Source organism: Vulpes lagopus, chromosome 21 (assembly GCF_018345385.1).
Source record: "Vulpes lagopus strain Blue_001 chromosome 21, ASM1834538v1, whole genome shotgun sequence".
Classification (NCBI taxonomy): Eukaryota; Metazoa; Chordata; class Mammalia; order Carnivora; family Canidae; genus Vulpes; species Vulpes lagopus.
Genome location: NC_054844.1, coordinates 9,458,651 through 9,483,284, shown reverse-complemented (window position 1 = coordinate 9,483,284; position 24,634 = coordinate 9,458,651). Strand labels below are relative to the sequence as shown.

Genomic DNA, 24,634 nt, shown 5'->3' with positions numbered 1-24,634 from the left:
GACAACTTTGCTCAGTACCTTTGATGTCAATTTACAAAACATCTACTATCCAAGCCCCAATGTGCCCTCCCTGAAAAGCTGTCCCTCTACTCAAAATACATATTTTAATTTTTTCTATGAACTCATAATGTTCTAACCTATAGAATCCCAAAAGGAACCGAATTTTCCAATGGCAAAATCTCAGATTGCAAGGAGGACTCAGCCAGCTCTCCTTCCCACTCTCAGTGGAGCCCACCCTGGGTGCTTATAAGGTCAAGCTGGAGAAGGAGTCAGGGGAAAAAATAGAGCATCCCTTTGAAGTGAAGGAATACGGTAAGAATTCTACCTGTATCCAAGACATTTATGACATTATTTAAGAGTGTAAGAGTTTTTACACATAGGTACTAGCAAAAATCTAGCATATGATAGTTGGAAATTAGCAATTTTTTAATTTACCTAAATATTCACTATGCCATTTTCATGCACTATCTCATTTAATCCTCTTATCAACCATCTGAGGCAGATACTATGTTATCTCCATTTTACAAACGAGTACATCAATAACTAGTACAGTTAGTAATTTACCAAAATTACAGAGCCAGCAAGAGGCAAGAGAGATTTTAATAGGTCCATTACTCTATTCAAACAGAAATTGTGAACCAAAACAATAAATATCTGCATGCATCTGTTGAACTATAACTTATAGCTGAAGGCACCTCCTGGTTGTCTATGACCTACACCTATACTACTCTAATCAAAGCAGCCAGGTACTGAAGCCATTTTATGAGTTATCAGTCATGTGGATTTTCTAATATAAATTAAGTATATCATGCCATGGATGAAGAGACTTACCACAAAACGTGATTCCCCAAACTCACCTGGATTGTCATGAGGATTATAGGACCAGGATTTGTTATAGGAACAGCTAGTCTTGTACAACTGTGAGAGAGGCTAGAAAAGTAAGGGCCCAGCAGGAGGAGCAGGTGGATTGGAGGCACTCACTAACCAGTTCTCCTGAAGCATTAGTGGCGATGAATAAATTATCACCTGTAAGGGTGCCTTCAGATGCTAAAGTGACCATGAAGGGAAACTGATAGAACAATCGATGGAAAACTGTATGTACATGTACCACTTCAATACTTCCGTAATCAAGTTTCTGGTGATGAGTATGGGGCTTCCATTAGTCAGTAGGACCAGCAGTTGGAAAGAACTGGACACACAGAGGGAAAGAATAAGAACAAACTGGAATCCAGAGGCCTCTCTGCACCTCTCACCACATCTAACCATGACCATCTTCAGAGACTAATGGTGCTGCTTTTTCCTTCCATCTTTGAAAGGAGATCCTAGGAAATGTAGTGCCAGCTTAACCAAGTTAACGTGGTACAAAATACCCATGATCATAAACACATCTCCGTTGTCAGTACAGTTCTGCTGCTTCTTATTGTAATTGTAATCATTTCATGTGATCCTATGTTATAAGGTTCTGTAATAGAGTCATTACTAATACTTGCAAGATATCCTACCCACCCACCTTCACCTCTTTCTTCCTTCTGCTGACAACAGTTTTGCCCAAATTTGAGGTCCAAGTGAAAATGCCCAAGACGATTAGTTTTCTGGATGAAGAATTTGTAGTATCCGCCTGTGGCCTGTGAGTTATATTTATTCCATCCCATTTCTATCTCCCTACTCTAAGTGCATTGCAAGTAATTGTTACTGGACTTCAAGTATTTGAATTAGAGAATGACTTTTTCTCCGACATGTCTGAGCTCCAGAGAGTGAGCAGGGGTGGTAGCACAGGACACTTACTTCTACCAATAACAGTATTTACTGAACACTTAAAATGTGCCAGATAATGTTTTAAGTGCCTTGTGAGATAGGGATAGTTACCTTTAGTTTGCAAATGAGGAAAATATAACACATAGTGTTCAAGTTGCTACATATAATAAACATCAGATTGGAATTTAAATCCAACAGTCTGACTCCAGACCCTGAATTCTTCACCACTATCCTATATTGGCTCTGCAATTGAAAAAAAAAAATCTAGCTTCATGAAGCATTCTACATGCCAGACACTGTCCCAAACTGAACACAGGACATTCAGCTCAAGCTCATGCTCATACTCATAACATCTATGCTATTCTTTGTCCTATTGCCCCCATTTCTTATTGCTCCTGATTTCTTAAGCTTTGGAAAATTAGGGGGAAAAAATAAGCAGATCTTCTTAAACTATGGAAAATTAGGGGGAAAAACTAAGCAGATCTTCTTAAATAAATATATATATATACATAATGTAGAATTCACAATACATGTCATAGTTATTTCTTCCCTGATTGCTTTTTAGTTCACTAAAACATATTCCACATGCACTGAGGAGAGACACTTTACCTCTTGCTTTTGAAAACAATATGAGGATCATATTTTCATCTTTGTCACTAGTTTTGGTGCTTTAGATTTTTCCCTCATGAGAGAGAGCCTTTTGAGTCAGATTTAAAGATAAGATTCAACAAAGTGAGATTTAATAAATAATTTATTGCTTTATCAGTACTTCTAGAAATTAGGGAGAAAAAAAAACTATAATGAGGGGATGATTAGAGCTATCAAAGCCAAAGCTCACCTACCTCGCAGTTTTGGCCAAAGCAATAGGCCTCAAACTTAGTGAGCATCAGATTCTATGGCGGTGATTCATTAAAATGTAGACTCCTTTGGCCCCAAATCTAAAGATTCCAATCATAGGGTGTCTGGGTGGCTCAGTGGCTGAGCATCTGCCTTTGGCTCAGGTCACGATCCCAGGGTTCTGGGATCTAGTCTGGCATCGGGCTCCCCACAAGGAGCCTGCTTCTCCCTCTGCCTATGTCTCTGCCTCTCTCTCTCTCTCTCTGTCTCTCATGAATAAATAAATTTTAAAAATATATATAAAAATTTCAATCATAAACCTAAGGAAAGATTCAGGACTCTGAATCTCAATAAATATCTCAGGTAATTTCAGCATAGGTGTTCCATAAAGCACACTCTGAGAAACAAGACTAAGTTTGGCTTCCCATAATATCTTACTTCACTCAGCCTGCTATGACAAAATACCACAGAGTAGGTAGTTCATAAAAAACAGAAATTTATTGCTCATAGTTCTAGAGGCTAGAAATCCAAATTCAAGTTACCAGCATGGTCACATTCTGGTGAAGCTTCTCTCTCTAGTTCATAGCTGATGCCTTCTTGTCATGTCCTCATGTGGTGGGAAGGGCAAAGGATCTTGCTGGAGCCTTTTTTATAAAGACTCCAACCACATTTATGAGGGCTCCACTCACATCATCAACATACCTCCCAAAGACCTTACCTCCTAAGACTATCATCTATGGGTTTTAGGATTTCCACATATAAATTTGGAGGGATGCAAACATTCAGACCATACCGTAGCATATCTTTCCATCAGATTTGGCATAATCAGACTAAGTTATTATGATACTGTTCATTTATAACATATCTGTTCTGTGTGGTCAGTGCTTTTGAATATTTAAATTCCCATTCAAGTTCTCACTTATCCTCTTAAAATAAATATGAATTAGGGAGGACTTAGAAATATACTGTCTACATATCCTTAAATTTTGCCTTAAAACACCTTAGAAGGTGTTATCAAAACTGGAATTATTACCTAGATAATCTGAAGGCAGAGAAAAAGGAAATAAGATAGTCTTAGAGTAAAACCACAGCTAAAAGTAAGGAAAGATCTGAGAAAAACTACATTGTTAAATTTTCATTTAGAGGTATTTTAAAAAGATCCAGTAGGCATTTTCTTAGAGTTGTAGACATGGGTAATAATTAAAATAATTAGATAATTAAGATGTAGTTTCAGAATAAGTGCTTCTAAAGTACAACTGCTATGTGAACAAGATGGCTATATGTGTGGATCAAATCATGTGAACAAATATCTGAGTTATTTATATTAAATATCCCATTGTATAACTGCTTTACCATTATAGATACACGTATGGAAAGCCTGTCTCTGGTGTGGTGACAATTAACATATGCAGAAAATACTCACAATATCATTTTGCCTGCCATGGAATGCATTCGCAAGGTGTCTGTGAAGAATTCAGTCAACAGGTATATGGAAACCATTCTTCCCAAGACACCAACACCAGAGCCTGTTTTCTCATGGATTATAATGCAATAAAGAATATCATACAATAGAATACAATACTGTATTGTGAAAACAGGACAACAGAGAGCAGTGTGGGGTAGGGGAAACACTGTAAGATTGCCAGGCAATGTTAGGAGCCTACTTGAGAATTTGGTTCATTAATTTATAGTGGTATTTATTTGGCCAGTTTTGTAATTTCCTTCTGACAGCAATTAACATGCCAAATATAAAGGCATTAAATAATGTGAAAGTATCCAAAGTCGGCTTTTATCAAACAGATAAAAAGAAAAAGAATGTGGCAGGTGTTAAGAATTTGGTTAGTGGGAGGAGGTGCCTGGCTGGCTTAGGTGGTAAAGCCTGTGACTTTTGAATTCATGGTCATAAATTCTAGCCCCATGCTGGGTGAAGAGCTTACTTTAAAAAAGGGGGGGGGGAGGAATTCAGTTAGCGGGAGAATTAAATTACTTGCTATGGGATCTAAAGCTCATATGGAAGAATATGAAACCCACATAGAAAGATAACATAAAAGCCCAGAGAATGGCAGTGAGTGTAAGGATATGAAAAAGAAAGTTATCAAAGCTGCAGCGAGGGGTGCCTGGGTGACTTAGTTGGTTGAGCATCCAACTCTTGGTTTCAGCTCAGGTCATGGTCTTGGGGTGGTGGAATTGAGCCTCACTTTGGGCTTTGTGCTGAGTCTGGAGCCTGCTTAAGAGTCTCTCTCTCCCTCTGCCACACATATATGTGCATGAAAACAAATCTTTCTTAAGATGTGGGCCCCAATATTTAATTTGGAAATCTAATTACTATGATGATTCATCTATTCAATGAATATATATCTTTTTATTAATGTCCTAGACATGGAGAAATACAGTTAAAAAATATAATCCTTAGTCAATATGTAGATGAAAGCGGTCACAGAGGAGATGTTATATCTGAGCTGAGTTTAGAAGAGCAGTAACTCTTAACCAAGATAAGAATGGAAGAAAGAATGTTATCACTTGTGAAGCAATGTATGCAGAGAGAGTACACTGGTACATTTAGAAACTAGGAAGTTTAATTTGGCAGAAATGGGATAGGCTTTCAGAAGAGAAGGGGGAAGGCAGAGGTTGGCAATGAGTAACTCAATGATCAATGAAGAAACTGGATGTCATTTTTGGCTTGGGAAAGGGTAAGCACCTAAAGGATGGTCAGAATATTTGTAAAATTTCCTTTGGCCAACAAAAATCTTTCACAAATTGATAACTGACTTTTTTTATATCAAACTGGAGGACCCAGGAACTCTCTTTCTTTCTCTTCAGGCAGATAATAAAGGCTGTTTCACACAACTCGTGAAGACCAAAGTATTTCAGCTGAGACAAAGGGGGTATGACATGACAATACAAGTGGAAGCCAAAATCAAAGAGGAGGGAACAGGTTTGTTTGTATTACTTATAAATATTAATTCATTAAGTCACCAATATATTAAGCATCTATCAAACTTCCATTCCATGTAAAACACTTTGTAGTTTCTGGGGACTATGAAAATAACATGGTCCCTGCTGTTAAGGAACTAGAAATCTAAGAAGAAATTATATATAGGTTTGTATATATGTATATGTATACTTGTGTGTATGTATTTATAACCACAACAGAATTTTCATAAGAAATGTAAAAACTAACAGCCAAATGAGTATGAAAAGAGAAAATTAATTTTTATATAGAAACAAAGAAAGTTGATAAAGTAGCATGTGAGCTGATTTGGATAATATTTTGAAAGCTTGTGATGAACTGGGAAAGCATGATTCTTATAAAACAAATATGTTTAGTCTCAGAAGAAACTGAAAATGTAGGTTGGGGCTAAGGTGTGTAAAAAAAAGTAAATCATATGCTAAAAAGATTATATTTTGGGGATCCCTGGATGGCACAGCGGTTTAGTGCCTGCCTTTGGCCCAGGGCATAGTCCCGGTGTCTCGGGATCAAATCCCATGTTGGGCTCCCTGTATGGAGCCTGCTTCTCTCTCTGCCTGTGTCTCTCATAAGTAAATAAATAAAATCTTTTTTAAAAAGGTTAAATTTTATTATGGAAAGCCTTAGGTATCTACAGATATATTTGAGGAGAATGTTCTAAATATATTGATATTTTGAAAATATAGTTCTAGCAGACATGAAGAGGACAGGGTAGATGAAACAATTTTAAGGTGTTACAATTTGATACATCAGATTATTATTCAAAATTGCCCGAAAGATTACAAACCTGGGACCTGGGAAATGGAAATGCCATTAATCAAAGATAAGAAGTAGATAAAAAGAAATATAATGAAATGGGTCAAAGAAAATTCATTCAACAATGAATCATTACAACAATGAGTTATTGTAATCTGGAACATCAAGATAGAAGTTGATTCATTCAGCTTTAAAAATAATTTTAAAAAATAAAAATAAAAATAATTTTTTAAAAAAATCAGAGCAAAATCAGGACCAAAATTGATTCCCATTGTATCTATAGCTCCTAAGAGTAAGGGCAATCATTCTAAAAGTGAACTCACTTAGCATTGCTAAATTGAAGCTAGAGACAGACAAGGAGAGCCCAACGACAGAAACAACTACATTTAGGACATAGTATCAAATAAACCAGCATAATAAAATTAGAAGTCACTGGCATGGGGGAAAATAATAAAGTACAATTTCTTAGAAGACACTGGAAGAGTCTCGGTGGCACTGATTTATAAAGTACTTCTAGGAGTTCATTCATTTTGATCAAGTCTGAGATGAGAATGCTATACTGGGAAGGGTGCCAGGGTGGCTCAGTTGGTTAAATGTCCAATCCTTAACCTCAGCTCAGGTCTTGATCTCAGGATCGTGAGTTCAAGCCCTGCACTGGGCTCCACACTGGGCATGGAACCTAATTTAAAAGAGAGAGAGAGAATATTATATTTGGAGCAAATAAGAGATCTTTTAGACTTTGATAGACCAATGCTTTAGATAATGAAGCCAAGGTACAGATTGCATTTCACTAACTGGAAAGGCACCAGGTGTTGGTTATACTGTAGAAGGGGCATACAGAGAAAAGAAGGGTCTTGCTGGGGAAGTAGTTTGTGATAGACATGTAAACATGTTCTGAGACCAATGTGAAGAATCCTGTTGTATGCAGAAAGTCATGGGGAGAGGAGAGGGATCTGAGAGAGGCTGAAACAAAAATGGAGCAAGATCACAGATCTGAGAAGAGCTTAAGAACACAAATGGAACAAATAAATAAGATACCGGTGAAACCAGAAGAATTGGGAAATTAGGTATAATAATTTTTATCTTGAAGGTGAAGCTAATGTCAAGTTGCTTGTATTTTCTAAGTGTGAAAAATTCTGGAAAGAGTAAGAAATAGAATAGGGATAGTACTTTGTCATGACAAAGCAAAGCTGGAGTGGAAGTAGGAAGTGAGTTGAATATATAGAACAGTTCGATTTCACTTCTTTCTTTTTCAGAGGTGGAACTAACTGGGCATGGATCATGTGAAATCACAAATATCCTGAGCAAGCTGAAATTTACAAAAGCGGATACATATTATAGACCTGGGCTTCCTTTTTATGGGCAGGTAAAATATCTTTTCAATAAAATTCATATTTCGGGAGAGGTGGCCATTAAGAAAATAAATTTTACTACCACAAGAGTACAATTTATTACGAAAATACAATTTATTATAAAAATAAATATTTATTTCAAATGGGGAAAGAAATGGTAGCCATGACAAACTTAAAAGGCAAATAACATCATATCCAGAAAAACAAAGCACACTTTTATTGACTAACTTCCTAACACATCTCTGAAAGACATTTTTCCTGTGTAGTTTGGCTGCATACTCAGATTACCCCTTTATAAACAATGATTTTGTAATACAATTCTTTTTTAAAGATACTCTTTCATCTAGACGATTGAGGGTTTTTTTCATATTGATAGTTTTTAAAAGTTTTTTTTTCCAGTTTCAAAGCTCTGTATTGGTAATAATATTGGTAAGTTTTCAGACTGATATCTAACTTAGTAAACTATCAGTTTTCTGTCATATAAGAGATATAAGGTTTCTAGGCATTTTAAATTTCCTTTTTTAGTAACTAATATTTGAATTGACAGCTGATAGGCAATTGACAGTTGATAGGCAATTTCTTCATTAACTGTGAAACTCCTAAGTATTTCATAGTTGATGACATTACGAATTTTGTATTTTCTTCATTTATTACAGTATTATGTTGCAAATTGGCAAGAAATTAATACATGTATAGATATGATTGGGCAAAGCCATCTTGGAACAAGTGAAGAATGTGAGAAAACTGAATATTAAAAGGATGAATATGACTTGGCCAGAAATTTAAGAAAGGGGAGAATGGTCAAGGTCCTAAGTGTGAAACAGCTTTTAAAGAGCAACTATGTGACAGGCTGAGGTAGGAGATATAGCTGGAGATGGCTGTAAGTAAGCCAGAACAGATCTTGAGGGCTTCATAGAATATGTTCAGAATTTTGATGGGGTTTTGTTTGTTTGTTTTTCTTTTTTTTTTCTTAAGAATTTATTTATTTCAGAGAGACAGAGATGGTGACAGATATAGCGAGAGAGAGCACAAGCAGAGAGGAAAGGGAGAAAAGCATATTATCTGCTGAGCAGGGACCACCCTCCCAAACATAGGGCTCGATCCCAGGACTCCGAGATCATGACCTGAACCAAAGGCAGATAGATGCTTAACCAATTGAGCCACTCAGGCACCCCTGCTCAGAATTTTGGATTGAGAAGTTATTGAAAGTTTTAAGGAGAATAACATGACCAGTTTAGCTCAGGCCATGGAGAGGGTGATTTGAAGCAAGCATGAAGCAGTAAGAGAATGAACCGTGGAAGATTAAATAAAAAGCTGTTGGAAATCAGATGGGGGAAAAATATTATGTTTTGTCTGTGGAGGAAAGAAATAGAGCTAAAATAAAAACAAGACATCTATTTGGAGCCTCAGATTGCAATTCAAAAAACATGGATTTGGGCAGCAATCCACATAGTGTATCTTCTCCCTGAGAACAGATATCAATGGTTTTAAAGACAAAGGAGGATTCTTGTACATGTTATTCACGAGGAATTTTGATTGGTGTTGGTGGAAGAAATCTAATCTTGACTGAATATAATTGGTTGCTAAGGCTTTCACTGAGCAAAATCTTCTGTAGCAGGTTACAGGCATTTGGGCTGAGTTTGGCCCAATTCAAAAGTTCATGGTTCCTCTCAGCTCCACTGTAAACCCTTTGATAAGTGATCTCATTTTATTTCACCTTAAACAGATTTTAACTGGAATGATAGCAATGGGTCTGAAGAGAAGTAAATAAAATGTGTTGAACAGAGTAAGAGATAGCACTTGGCCTTGGGTTAGATGTAGTCAGCAAAAGAGGGGAAATGATATTGTTGGATAATCTATGGGAATGGATAGAAGCACTGTATCCTGAGATAGAGCACACAGGGATGAAGAAAATTGAGAAAGGTGATATTTTGAACTCATTTTTGCATATTCTTAATTGTTATATGCTCACGGAACATCTAAATAGAAATGTCAGAAAGAAAAATAGTTTAGAGCCCAGAAAAACAAATCTTATTTTCAGATTCTAAGATCTTTAGTAAATGACAGTGGCCAATAGGTCAAGAGGTGAACACAAGAGAGAGTGGAAGATGTCATTGCTATGTAACCCTTGACACCAGCTATTACTTCCACTTCTAGGTTCTTCTAGTTGACGAGAAGGATCAGCCAATGGCCCATAAAACTGTAGTCGTCAGTGTGGACGTAACCACATACCAATCCAGCCTTACCACGAATGAACATGGTTTGGTGAACATTTACATTGATACCACCAACTTTACATCTTCTCTCTTTACAGTTATGGTAAGTGGGAAGGGCCATCTGGGACTGAAAAGACATTGCTGAGGCCACATAACTTAAACATATCCGGGAAGCACATAAATTCTAGGAAGGAAAGAAATGGCAATAAAGAGTAAAATAGAAATTAAGCAAATCAGAGACCTAAGTTATAAGAAAAAAATTATCTGCCAGAAAACTTTTACTCTAGCATCGTCTAGTGTCAGGAGACACTTATTAGATCATCTTGATATCCCCATATAAAATTCAATATTTTTACAACATTATTATAGCTTAGATGTTATTTGGTTTCTTTGGTGTTACCACCATTTTTTATTTTTGTAAAAAATTTAAATATCTTTATGCAGTTTAGAGGCTTAAGAGTATTAAGAAAAAGTAATTGATCTCGACTATGAGGGAATATTATCTATTAAATCAGTATAGCACAACCTTAAATAAACTTAAGGAAAAGTCACAGATTATGCTTTATTTGGGACAGCAGACTATGATGGAATCAAACAGGCCTGGTTCACATAAAATCTTCAGTACATGACATTTCAGGGTGACCAAGATATACATAATGTACATTAACAAATAGCCTTTTTAAGACCTTTTATCCTTTACACTAGGTGACTTACAAACAGAATGTCCACTGTTTTGATAATTGGTGGCTTGAAGAACTTCATAACCAAGCACATCACACTGCAAAGCATATTTTCTCCCCGAGCAAGAGTTATGTTCACCTTGAACTTGTTGCTGGTACCATAACTTGTGGACAAACCCAGGAGATCCGGGCGCACTACATCCTGAATGGACAGATTCTGAAGGATGAAAAAGAATTAACCTTCTATTATTTGGTAAGAATGGAAACCACTATAGCTCTTTCTAATCATGTGGAGATTGAGTTCCTATCTAAGTAATGTGCTGTGCTAGGTATCAGTGTGCACCTTTTTTTTTTTTTTTTTTTTTGAAGAAAAGTTACTTCCTAATAAAATTCCTAATGCTTTAATTTCTTACTTATGCTCTGGTCCCTACTGAAACTTTTTAGTTTTATGAGTTCCAATGGAAAATTATTGAATGAGAGGAAAAAGACTAAGAAAAAAATGCCTTCTTAGTCAAAAGGAATGTTTTTCTTAGAACTTAACAGATAAATAAGCAAAGTATAAGAAATCAAGAACTAAGGAAATCAAGAACTATAGGAAATAAAAATTATAAACATTTGGGGACTTATGTGGCTCAGTTGGTAGTTAGGCATCCAAGTCTTGATTGATCTCAGCTCAGGTCATGATCTCAAGGTTGTGAGTTCAAGCCCCATGTTGGGCTCTGGGTTGGGTATGGAGTGACTTAAAAATATATATATTATAAACAATCTTCTAAAAATGTTCAATTTTGACATTAATTGGAGAAGTGAAAATAAAACAGTAAAGCAGTAACTAACATTTTACACCTATAAAGCTTCTGAATAGTTTACAAAGTTCTTAATAGTGCATTTGAAGGAAAAAAGGACATTGACGGGCATATTATAAATCGGTATCATACTTTTGGGGTCAATAAACTTATTTGTGCCCTGAGATTAAAAATATGATCCAAAACTGGTAGTTACTCAAGTAAGTCATTTTAAGAAAAATCAATGTGTAGGAAATACTAGGTAGGATTAACTATAAATAATGTTTTTTAAAAATCTATGAAAAAGCAAAAAGAAATTGACAATAAGAGTCTTAGTTTTATTGCTTCCTAGTTATGTGACTTTGGGCAATTTATATAATCTCATTTGTAAGACAAATATCAGTCATCTTTCTTAAATACTAGGGATAGGATTTATACCTACTTCATGTGAATATTGTGCACATTAAATAAAATCTTAAAACCAAATTATTTAGTTCAACGTCTGGCACATACAGAGTGTCAATACATTTAGGTTTTTAACAATAGAGAAAACTTACATGTACTTTATATCCTCCTGTACTGCATATTGCTTTGTGTATGTTTAAAATATTTATTGAAAGAATATGTAAATTTGAAGTATTAATATTCAAGAAAAGTAGCAAATATTAAGTAAAACACTAAAACATTGCAAAATATATATTTCTTACTTAAAGTGTGTAACTATACATACAGGAAAATGCTGAAAAATATTCAAAACTTCTGGGTTGGGGGATCTCTGGGTGGCTCAGAGGTTTGGCGCCTGCCTTCTGCCCGGGGCGTGATCCTGGAGACCCGGAATCGAGTCCCGCATCGGCTCCCTGCATGGGGCCTGCTTCTCCCTCTGCCTGTGTCCCTGCCTCTCTCTCTTCTCTCTCTCTCTCTCTCTCTCTCTGTCTCTCTCTGTGTCTTTCATTAATAAATAAATAAAATATTAAAAAAAAACTTCTGGGTTGGAGTAGTGAGATTATTTATATATTTTAAATATGTTTATGTAAGTTTACTATGTGCTCTTTAAGATGATAATGGATGTATTTCCCTCTTCAGATCAAAGCAAGAGGAATGATCTCCCGATCAGGAACCCATGTGCTGTCCATTGAACAAGGAGACTGTAAGTACTTCCAGGATTTCCTTGTTTTTCTCTCATATACTCAGATCCTAAACATTTTAGCAAGATGGAGTTACTTTTACATCTTACATTTTACATGTACATTTTACAGAGGCAATGGTCACCAATCTTCTTCCATCAACCAGAGATGAGGAAGCTAATATAAAAACATGGCATACTAGATTCATTTTTTAAAAGATTTTATTTATTTATTTATTTATTTATTTATTTATTTATTTGACAGAAAGGGAGTGAGAGAGCACAAGCAGGGGGAGGAACAGAGGGAGTGGGAGAAGCAGGCTCCCCACTGAGCAGGGAGCCCAACTCAGGGCTTTATCCCAGGCCCCTAGGACCATGACATAAACCAAAGGCTGATGCTTAACTGACTAAGCCACCCAGGCACCCTCATTTTAGTCCATTTAGTATCTTTTCTTCATTTTATAGCATTTCTATATTTTAAATTTTATTCCTCAAGTAAAATATATTCATTTTATAATTAAATGTCTTAAGATGCATAAAATAATTTAAAAGCACAGAAAATCACTAAAGAAAAATCTTACTGTGTAGGTCTTTTTATTCGTTTCCTATTGCTGCTGTAATAGATTGCCACCCTCTTTCTGGCTTAAAACCATGCAAATTTATCAGCCTATAGTTTTGTAGGTCAGATGTCACACTGGACTAAATATCAGGGTGTCCAAAGACTGCAGGCTTTCTGGAGCTCTCAGGAATTAATTATCCATTTCCTTTCCTAAAGACCTCCTACATCCTTCAGTTTCTATCTTCAACAACAGAAATACATCATCTTCAAATCTCTCTCTTTCATTTCTGCCCCCTCTTTAAAGATTACTGTGATTACATTGGGCTCATTTGGATAATGCAGGATAATCTTCTCATCTCAAAGTCCTTGACTTAATCACATTTGCAAAGTCCCTTTTGCTATGTAACATAACAAAGTTTTTGAGATCTATCTTTGGGAGACATTATTCTGCATACCACAAACTGCCTCCTGGCCCCAGAGATTCACATCCATCCCATATGCAAAATGCATTCACCGCATCCCAACAACCCTAAAAGCCTCAATCCTTTATAGCATTAACTCAAGTCCAAAATCTCATGTAAGTCTCATCAGCTTGAAAGGCCCAAATATCATCATCTCAATTATCTAAATTAGATACTGATGGGGCCTTGGGTGTAATCCTTTCTAGGATGACAGAGTCATCAGTCAGAAGAAATTTTGAAAGCAGTTGGACAAACAGCATTAGGTTTCAAGATACTGCTTTGTCTACATCTTACAATTATTTGCATGTGATATTTTCATTTATGTTCAGTACAAAACATTTTCAAATTTCCCTTTTAATATCTTCTTTGGACTATGGGTGATTCATAAAATAAATGTTATTTAATTTCCAAATACCAAGATATTTTTCAGAGATTTTTCTTATTTATTTCTAATTTAATGCTGCTGTGATTATTTCTTTAAAATTTAGTAAGTCATGGGACACCTGGCTGGATGGCTCTGTCGGTTAGGTGTCCAATTCTTCGTTTCAGCTCAGATCATGATCTCAGGATGGTGAGATTAAGCCCCAAATCGGCTCTGCACCCAGCATGAAGTAGGCTTCAGATTCTCTCCCCACAAACCTCATCTCCCTGCTCCTGCATGCTCTATAGATTCATACGTACATGCATACATACAATCTTTTTAAAGAATTTTTTTAAAAATTTAGTGAGACATATTTTATGGCCCCACATATGATCTATCTTGGTAAATGTAAGAATTTCTATTCTTCTGCTCTTAAGCAGAGTGTTTTCTAAATGTCATTTAAGTCAAGTGATTCACAGCATTTCTATATCTTAGATAATACTTTCCTTCTGGATTTTCTTGAATCATTAACATCTCTTAATGAAAGAATAAATAACTTTTTTAAAAAATGATCTGTTACAAAAAGATGAATACATTTGGTCTATTTATTTATTGCATGTCCCCAGTCTAAATCTCATAATTAGCTTCCCTTTTTTCTATTCATTTGAATGATTATAGGCTATCATTTAGCTAAGGCAAAATAAAATTTTTTATTAATAGAGCATATTTAGGGAGATCAAAAAGCTCACCTACCCAAAGTAAGTCAGAATATCTAGGAAAAAATGAAGAATACCTATTACAAAAATTAAAATGTATTTGTCCTTTATCTTCGAAACCCCATTTTTTCTATTAGTCCTTGGCATGCTTGTGGGTACATAATAAATATTTTAAACTAATTCATCAGTGAAGGATATCTCTTTGTTTACAATTTGTGATAGCTAAACTTTATTTGAAGTTTATATATTTGAACTATACTTGAAGAGAACTGAATTTGAAGATAATATATCTTTCTTCATATATCTCTATAATAAGGCTTTTGGATAAAAATATTAATAAAATATGGTCCTTGCCTTCAAGATGCCCTCAGGATATTATGTTTTTTTATGTGCCCATTATATGGTTTAGTATTATCATTTCAAATTATTTTATGAAGTATAGTTAATATAATGGGATATTAATTTCAGGTGTACAATATATTGATTTGACAATTCTATACATTACTCAGTGTTCACCATGATAAGTATAGTCATCATCTGTCACCATACAATGTTATTACAATATTATTGACTACATTCCCTATGCTGTACTTCTCAGCCATAAAAAAATGAATGAGATCTTGCCATTTGCAACAACATGGATGGCCTCTAGAGGGTAATATGCTAAGTGACATAAGTGAGAAGTTTCAAGTTTATTTCAACCCTCCTATTTCTATGTATTTTCACCACAACCTTTCTTCAAATTTCCTATAGATATAGGATGGCTATAATTTTTAAATAATTTCATGATACAAGAAACTTAGAACATTTATGAGAAAATTAAGTGGGCATAACTATAAGCACTGCGTATGCACACAAAAAGGAACCACCAAATGCAGGAAATTCTCTGATAAAAATCAGAAACATGGCATGTTTTGTATATGATTATTTGTACCTATATCTCTGCAGTATTGAAAATGGCCTGAAGTTAGAGATTGTGTTGCGTTCTTTGAATTATCCTCATGCATATGACAGGAATTGTGTTGATTTGGATCATAGATAGAGATAATTAAAGACGTCTAGAGATTCTTCTCTCTTGACTTTTTTTCTTGAGAAATATTTTTTAGGGGCACCTGGCTGGCTCAGTGGGTTAAGCGTCCAACTCTTGAGTTCAACTCAGGTCACGATCTCAGGTTTCTGGGATAGAGCCAAGTTGGGTTCTGCACTCAGCGAGGAGTCTGCTTTCCCCCTGCTTGTTCTTTCTCTCAAGTAAATCTTTAAAAACAAAAACAGAAACAAACAAAAAAAAACCCTCCTTTTTAATTTTTTTGGGGGGCGGGGGGCGGGCAGGAGTACCGGGCGCCCTGCTCCCGCCCCTGAGGCCCGTCCCGCGGGCTCACCGGGGCCCCCCCAACCTCCTTTTTTATTTTTTTTATTTTTTTAAAGATTTATTTTTATTTATTTATGATAGAGAGAGAGAGAGAGGCAGAGACACAGGCAGAGGGAGAGGCAGGCTCCATGCCGGCAGCCCGACGCGGGACTCGATCCCGAGACTCCAGGATCACGCCCTGGGCCAAAGGCAGGGCGAAACCACTGAGCCACCCAGGGATCCCCCCCAACCTCCTTTTTTCAATTGTAAAACAGAAATGTGTATGAAATGTATTTTTTCTACTTAAGCAAAGGAAATAATTTATCCTACATCTTTGAGGAAAACTATTGATGGTTTGGCATGTAGGTGTTGGACACTACTACATGCACAATGGTATAAATGCAAATCCTCTCTTTAGTGTGCTCCAGATTGTGAATAAGTGAAATAATTGGAGAGCCTCTTCCTTATAAAATTGAGAACTCTTCCTTCTTCCTAATCAGTTATCTTGAACTTTCTTTATTCTCCAGTGAAAGGGGTATTTTCCTTCTCCTTTCGAGTGGAATCAGACATTGCTCCTGTAGCCCAGCTGCTCATTTATGCTATTTTGCCCAATGGAGAAATTGTTGCCGATACTGAGAAACTCGAGATTGAAAACTGTTTTGCCAATAAGGTGGGTCTTTTGTATAAGCAGTTCTTTTATTCATCTCCCCTTTTGAAGTATGGAAAAGAAGGAAATTGTATACATTTTTTAAACTGCCATAGAATGCTCCTAAAACTACCCTCTGTAAGACCTCCAAAGGCAGAGAATGATGCCATACCCTGCCTGAGAGGGTTAGTGGAGAAATCTGGAACAGGTGGCCATAAGTCCAATGTTTTCAAAGTTTCTTGTTTTATCTTAAAATTCATATGGAATTCAAAATATGCTCTGCTATAAAGCTTTCATAGTGTTAATTTTGAAATATTTGTTCCCCAATGTTTCATTAAAAATGATGCTTCACAAGGACCTGACAGTTTTATCCCATCATCCCCCCTGACATACCTCCATATACTATTTGATACCAGCAACTCACTGTGAGTTAAATTCTGATAATACAGAACAGAGGTATATGTGTGTGTGCCCCATTTTGAGAAACATAACCTGAGCACTCTAATGAGAAAAACCAAACTTGCAAATGGAATCTTATATTTCCAAAGAATACATAGCTGTAATAAGAAGCCTACTGAAATATAAGGCTTTATCTCAAGAGAGTTTTGTGCTATAGTCATAACATTACAATCAGATAGCATTCACCAGCTTCATATCTTTTTTAAAATATACTTATAGAGCATGAGTTTTATGGAGATTTAAACTATGCATTACAGCAAATGAGCATTTCTGCAATGAAAACTATATTAGATTATCCCTCTTTAAATATATAAGGTCTAAATAAATAAATAATGATCCAAGAAAAAAACACAATGGATGCTGATTTAATTTTAATTCCATCTTATTAAAGATTAAACCTGGACAGGTATCCAAGAGCATAGTTTCTGTTCTACTTGAATGTACCGTGTGTTCCTTGTGAACCTAGAGGAGATTCCTGTCTCAAACTTCAATGCCCTTACTGCTAATCATGGGTAGTTAATTATTCATTAAATTCTCGAATGGCCACGTTATGCTACAGCTTTTGTCACACTTTGTTCATTCCAGCAGTGGTTTCTCTCTGGTACAAAGCATGTGACACCTCCTGAGTAACATCAGAAAACTTTCACGCAGAAGCATAAGTCCCTGGACGTTATTCTCAATCTCTTCATGTTAAATATCTTGTAACTTAGTCATCAGAAGTAGAAATGCTGAGGCACCTGGGTGGCTCAGACTGTCAAGTGACTGATTTCTTGCTTTCGGCTTAGGTCGGGATCTCAGGGTTGTGGGTGCATGCTCTCTCTCTTTCTCTCTCTCTCAAAAAAAAAAAAAAAAAAGAAAAGAAAAGTAGAGAAAGCTATTAAAAAAGAAAAGTATTTAGAAGAAAGTTGACTATTTTTATTTACCACTAAAAGTTAGAAAAGAGAGTTATTAAAGTTATAAACTGAGGATATTACTTGATGCTACTAAAGTATCTAAATTCTAAATGACTTATTTTATATTTTACTCAAAATATACTCAAATTTTTACTCAAAATTTACTCAAAATAAAATAAAACTCAGATTCTACTCAAGAAATGTTTACATAAACATAGGGAACTGATAGACTCACTTATCAGTGAGTTTCTACTGGCCAAAACAGAATCAAATCTGAAAAAATTATTGCACAATTTTCCATTATTTTGTAGTTCTTATTCTTTATTCACAGTTCTTTGAATTATCTCAGCCAGTTAACTCTCAGGATGCATGTTAGATGTTCAATTTTTTAAATGACCCAATAAATCCCGGATCCTGATAAATAATAAAGCACCCTTCTAGAATGTCAGATGACTAAGACTGCCCCCTGGAGGAGACTTCAGGTGGCTGGTCTCAGAGGCCGAGCATGACTTTTCAGGGCACCATGCAAACTACACACATTCACCACAAAAACCTACACAGAGAGAAGTCAACTACAGCAAGGTATGTATCTTTGTTAGTGGATGTGTTCTCATTCCCACTCAGGATTCTATTTCAATGTGACCGAAACCAATTTACATTTCACCAGTTATTTTTTTAAAAAGATTGTATTTATTTATTCATTAGAGACCCAGAAAGAGAGAGAGAGAGAGAGAGAGGGAGATATGAAGGCAGAGGGAGAAGCAGGCCCCATGCAGGGAACTCGATGTGGGACTCGATCCCGGGACTCCAGGATCACGCCCTTGGCCGGAGGCAGACGCTCAACCACTGAGCCATCCAGGCATCCCAATTTCACCAGTTATTAAAGGAGCAGGAAACCTGAGTTAACTGGAACCACATTTCCAGTTCATTCCTGAGATCGTTAACTGGTAGTCCCGCAGTGTACACATCTCTTAAGCCTGGTCTAAAACGGATGAAAAAAAGCCAAGTGAGGAAAGAGCTAGCCCTAGCCTGGGGTAGAAGAGAGTGTTGAGGTTGTAACACTTAGAAAATTTGCTGCCATAATTGTATTCTCTTTACAGGTAAATTTGAGCTTCTCCTCAGACCAGAGCCTGCCGGCCTCACACACCAACCTAGAGGTCAGGGCCTTTCCTAACTCCCTGTGTGCCCTCCGAGCAGTAGACCAGAGTGTTCTGCTGATGAAGCCTGAAACTGAGCTCTCCCCTCAGTCGGTGAGTCTTGCATGTCAGAGCACGCACACAGGAGAAGACCAGTTCAGGAAGCTGGAGGTTATAGCTGAAAGGACATGTGTTCTTCTAAGTGTCAGGCATGGTGTAGTAGGTTATGTATGAAACGGAATATAATTCAGTTCCACAAAAGACGTTTTGCACAAATGCTTTCCATGTCTCACTTCACTTCATTCTCTGTTATAATATATTCTCATTGAGGGAGCAACATGGCTCCCCACCGCATTCCCTGCCTAGCCCAGTACCTTATGTAGGTACAAAGATGCTAGTACATTGCAAATGAATGAATACATGAGTAATAATTCTTTCAGATGGGTATTATTACCTTAATTTTATGAATGAAGAAAACATAGCTAGGATAGATAAAACCACTACAAAAGGAGCAGGCCAAAAATATATTTTAAATGTGGAATTTGGAATCAGATTTCTTATTCAATGCTACCTTTAATGTACCACGTTTCAAGGTAGTTTGTGAAATGCCTGATTTTTAAGCTTGCTCTAAAAATCTAGGCACTTACTCATTGGTTTGAAATATGGACAAAAGAGAGTTTCCATTCAAACTAGTAATGAAGCACTTTCAAAAAGGCCTTGTGGTTTACTTTCATTGTCCCCTAATAAAGGGACAATGTTCGCTTTGTGACAAAGCGACAAATGTTAGCTATATCTTGACCAGGGGCTGGATCCTGCTCTAGGAACAGGCATTCTATTGGTGAACAACCAGATGTGGTTTTTGACCATCTTAGACTTACAGTCTTATGAGGTATTAAAATAAACAAACAAGCAACAGGGGACACCTGGGTGGCAGAATAACACCCAGTGCTCATCCCATCAAGTGCCCCCCTCAGTGCCCATCACCCATTCACCACCAACACCTGCCCTCCTCCCCTTCCACCACCCCTAGTTCATTTCCCAGAGTTAGGAGTCTTTATGTTCTGTCTCCCTTTCTGATATTTCCCACCCATTTCTTCTCCCTTCCCTTATATTCCCTTTCACTATTATTTATATTCCCCAAATGAATGAGGACATACACTGTTTGTCCTTCTCCGATTGACTTACTTCACTCAGCATAATACCCTCCAGTTCCATCCACGTTGAAGCAAATGGTGGGTATTTGTCGTTTCTAATGGCTGAGTAATATTCCATTGTATACATAGACCACATCTTCTTTATCCATTCATCTTTCGATGGACACCGAGGCTCCTTCCACAGTTTGGCTATTGTGGACCTTGCTGCTATAAACATCGGGGTGCAGGTGTCTCGGCGTTTCATTGCATCTGAATCTTTGGGGTAAATCCTCAACAGTGCAATTGCTGGGTGGTAGGGCAGGTCTATTTTTAACTCTTTGAGGAACCTGAACCTGATGAACCTGGAATCTGAAGAGTTTTAAACAGAAGAATGACAATTCAGATTTCTCTGTTAAGGAGATGCTGTTTGCTGCTGAGAGGATAAGAACTGAATTGAAAGAATGGGAAGGGTTAGTAGGTTGTTGTCGTAGCATAGATAAGAGATGAACGCAGCCAGATTAAACTGTCTGCACAGAGGCCAGTATTTGTTTAATGACCTGGATACCATGTGACTAAGCAGGTACCTGACACTAGGCTCTGGGCAAAGACTGAACTGCAAATGGTTTATTTCTAGGTTGCCTATGCACCTAGTTTTTTCTCAAACTAGACATCGTCCCAAAATAGTAGACTAAAACAAACAAAAAACTTCATTAGAGTTGGAAACAGTTATATAAAGTGGGGAAAGGAATTAATCAAGAATTTACAATGATTATTTCTGAGTGATAGGATTATGAGTGGCTTCTGTTCTTTCATCTCACTTCTCTGTACTGTTCACATTTTTGGCTTCCTTTTTTTTTTTTTTTTAAGATTTATTTATTTATTTATTTGAAAGACCGCACAGGCAAGTGGAGGAGGGGAACAGATGGAGAGGGAGAGGAAGAATAACAAGCAGATTCCCCATTGAGTGTGGAGCCCAAAAGGGGCTCAATCTCATGACCCTAAGATCATGACCTGAGATGAAATCAAGAATTGGACCCTTAACCAACTAAGCCACTCAGGCACCCCTCTGCTTCATTTTAAAGGAAGGCATTTGGGCTAGGACATAGGAAACTTGAGTTTTATTTTTAACCAAAATGGGCTGTGAGACTTTGATCAATTAATTTGATTTCTCTACGTATTAATTTCCTTTGCATAAGAGGATTAGGATCCATAACTCTTATTATTTCCCCATGATTATCTGTGTTGCTTTTTATAACATCAGCATGGGAGTATTAAACAAACACCATGATCTTCTAAATCCCAGGTTGAACATTATCACACTTAAAATAAAATTTAAAAAAAAAAACGAATTTTCCCTCTTTCTCTCCATTTTGCAGGTCTATAATTTGCTACCAGTAAAGGGTATCTTTAGTGTTGGTTATGGAGATTTCAGAAGAGAAGATGGTGAGCAATGTATCCACGCAGAAGACTTAATTCACAAGGGGATCATTTACACGCCAAAGCAGATCCTGGATAATGATGACATTTACAGTATTTTTGAGGTAATTCATCTTTCTGAAAATATAACTAAACTGAGTTTCAAGTCTTTACTAAAATGGAGAATAAGTGGGCTTCTGAGCTCTAGAATCTGGTCCTGTGCTCCCTAAAACAAAGCTAAAATTAATAGAAAAATACTGAAACATCAGAGGCATGGAGAACTTTGTACACATACTGATATTCCATCACGAATTTATCTGGCTCTTTAAAGAGCAAGGGGTGTACTTTTAGGGTTCACAACCTCAACCAAGTGGATCCCAAAGCTATTCACTACTGTCATATCCCCTCTCAGCCACTGTCAGAGATTCTAGTATGTGAGGATAACAAAACATTTCCCATATGTTGGAAAGGTGAATTCCTTATTGGCAGCCATCATATCAGTCTGATGCACAATAAATACATATTGAATGAATACATGACTGAACATACAAGTATGATACTTTCATCATCTTCAGCAAGTGCAACAAAATTTCAGGAAAACTTGAAGGTAATCTTTCATGAAGAAAAGATTCACAAAATTTGGGTAGTAATGCTAGTATTACAGGTATGTTAGATAAAATATTTATCTTTGAGATTAACTAGGCAGTGTTGTGAAAGGAGAGTTTATCTAGTTTGTGAGATTAAACCTTATCACACCAGAAGGACTGTCAACTCTCTTTACACTTTGAGGAAAATATGTCATTCTGCAGAGTAGCCGACAGCAATTTAAATCTGTCTCTTCTGGAGCCTCCAGAATCATAAATCAGTTGGTGGTAGGGAAAAGGAAGAGGACTTCTTAGGTTTCCTAGCTTATTGTTTAATCTTTAAACATGTATTTCTGACTTCTTTCTATCTCATGTCACTACCACCACTGACAGCTGTGCCTCAGTTCTCACAGTCTCTCACTACACTGAAATAAGACAGCAAATAATATTTACCTGTGGCTAATATTGAAAAAAAAAAAGGCAGCTGAGACCAGGTGGGTTGTAGGAACCAGGTGACTGCAGGCATCTGCATGTCTGTTTTGGATACAAAGATTCAAGATACTTAAAAGAAAGGGAGAAAAAGAAATAAGAATAAATTATGAAAGAGCTGAGTTGAGCACAGAGATTCAGGGAAAGGCATATTTTCCAACAAAACATAAAGAAAGCAAAGTTTACTAGGATTGTGAAGAAAAATCTCCACTATGCAACCCTATAATTTCAAATGAAAAGAAACAAAAAAAGTACTCTGTGCCGTAAGACCATGACTTACACACACAGACACACACCGGCACACCCACATTATATTTGTTTGAAGGGAGAAAAGAAAGGAAGCATAAACATCCAAGTGTAAAATATTTAGTTTCTTTGATGCAAAAGATAATTAAAGGGGCATCAGCATATAGCACACAAAATTCAGAAATAGGAATCAGAAGACATGAGTTCGAATCCCAACTTCTCTTCACTAACTGGGTGAACTGGACTTTCTGTGACTGTTTTCATATTTTAAAAATAGGTCTCGAAGGGGAGGAGGATGGGTGTTGGAGGGGAATGGGTGACGGGCACTGAGGTGGACACTTGACGGGATGAGCACTGGGTGTTTTTCTGTATGTTGGTAAATTGAACACCAATAAAAGTTAATTAAAAAAAAATAGGTCTCTTCCCTATTGTGTGGCATTTTCATGAAGATCTTATGAACTCAGTACATAATAATGATGAAAGTATAATAGTGTCAGGAAGGAAATATTCTTCCTCAGGGTCTTCCAGCTGAACTAAGAATTAAATTTCCATGAGACAGATTAAGTAGAGAAAAAAACAATTTTATGTACTCATGCAAGCCCAATAATGAAATTGAGACCTAGAGAAATGAACAAGCAGTTCTCACACTTTTTAGACAAAGACAAATACATTTGTGAGAAATTGACAGGATAAGGAAAGCAGATGTTGGGAACTCTAGAATTCTAAATGGAATTTGGGCTGAGGTCATAGATTAGAAAAAAAATAACAGGGTTCGTTTCTATAGCTTTCTTGGCTTTAAAGTTTCTATCTCTGCTGATAAGGAATTTTTTTTTTCATTCTTACTACAGGGAGGGTATTTCTCACAGGGGGGTGTGTTTCCTGCTCTGAAAGGACAGAGGAGGGACTTAGTGTCCTAGTACCAACTGTTTCTCAAGTAGCTTCAATTCCAAAAAATCAATATGCCATGTGGTTCATTTTGGGGCAGCCTGCTCTTGGCCTCTTACAGTACAAATGTAAGACAATATTCCACTCTTACGATTGGATTGCCAATATGCTTTAATCATTCATTTTCATCCAGTCCGCAGGATTATATATTTTTACCAACTCAAAAATCCACAAGCCGAATTTTTGTCAGTTGCCACAGCCGTATCCGGGAGTGCCTATGGCCCATGCAGGAATTAACGGTGAGATTTATTTGCCAGGTAGGATAATGGGAAAAAATGATGTTTTTCTGTGTATTGAATGTGATGACTCTGGAGTGATTTCTTAGTAAATTTTCCCCCAAATAACATCTCCACCCCCCCCCCAAAAAAATAGGACCTTTAAAAAGATTATTGTTTCTTTTTTACTGTCTCTGTCTGAAATCAAATTTGACTGCCTTTTTGACTTAGCCTTCAATAGTCGCTATTTCAAGTCCTTCTTATCCAAGGTGGTTTCAACACCTAAATTGGTCAGGATAAGAGAAACTGTACTACAGTAACAAAGAAACCCCGAATCTCAGTGGCTAAGCATATAACAGTTTATTTTTTGCTCACATAAAACTGCTTTTTGAGTCCAGTAGCTGTCCAGAGCAGCTTCTTGCCAAACAGTGAGTCAGGGATATCCATTCTGCTTTCATCTTGTGACTCCATCTCCAATGCAACAATTAAGATCATGGGAAAGGAGTTGGTTTGCACAGGCCTTTTTTGGCCAGCTGTGCAAGTGGCATATATTACATC

The 24,634-nt window shown here is 36.7% G+C and overlaps 1 protein-coding gene across 2 annotated transcripts in view; it reads left to right on the top strand.

Moving 5' to 3' along the window:
• Positions 1-24,634, top strand: part of LOC121480015 (pregnancy zone protein-like) — a 48,411-nt gene that overhangs the window by 4,883 nt on the left and 18,894 nt on the right. For both annotated transcript variants that reach the window (XM_041736242.1, XM_041736243.1), the window contains 12 exons: positions 144-312; positions 1,543-1,627; positions 3,954-4,077; positions 5,413-5,527; positions 7,573-7,682; positions 9,826-9,987; positions 10,590-10,817; positions 12,430-12,493; positions 16,442-16,584; positions 19,013-19,162; positions 21,558-21,722; positions 23,995-24,100. In XM_041736242.1, the coding sequence (XP_041592176.1) occupies positions 144-312; positions 1,543-1,627; positions 3,954-4,077; positions 5,413-5,527; positions 7,573-7,682; positions 9,826-9,987; positions 10,590-10,817; positions 12,430-12,493; positions 16,442-16,584; positions 19,013-19,162; positions 21,558-21,722; positions 23,995-24,100 (1,621 nt within the window). The remainder of the gene's footprint in view (positions 1-143; positions 313-1,542; positions 1,628-3,953; positions 4,078-5,412; positions 5,528-7,572; positions 7,683-9,825; positions 9,988-10,589; positions 10,818-12,429; positions 12,494-16,441; positions 16,585-19,012; positions 19,163-21,557; positions 21,723-23,994; positions 24,101-24,634) is intronic.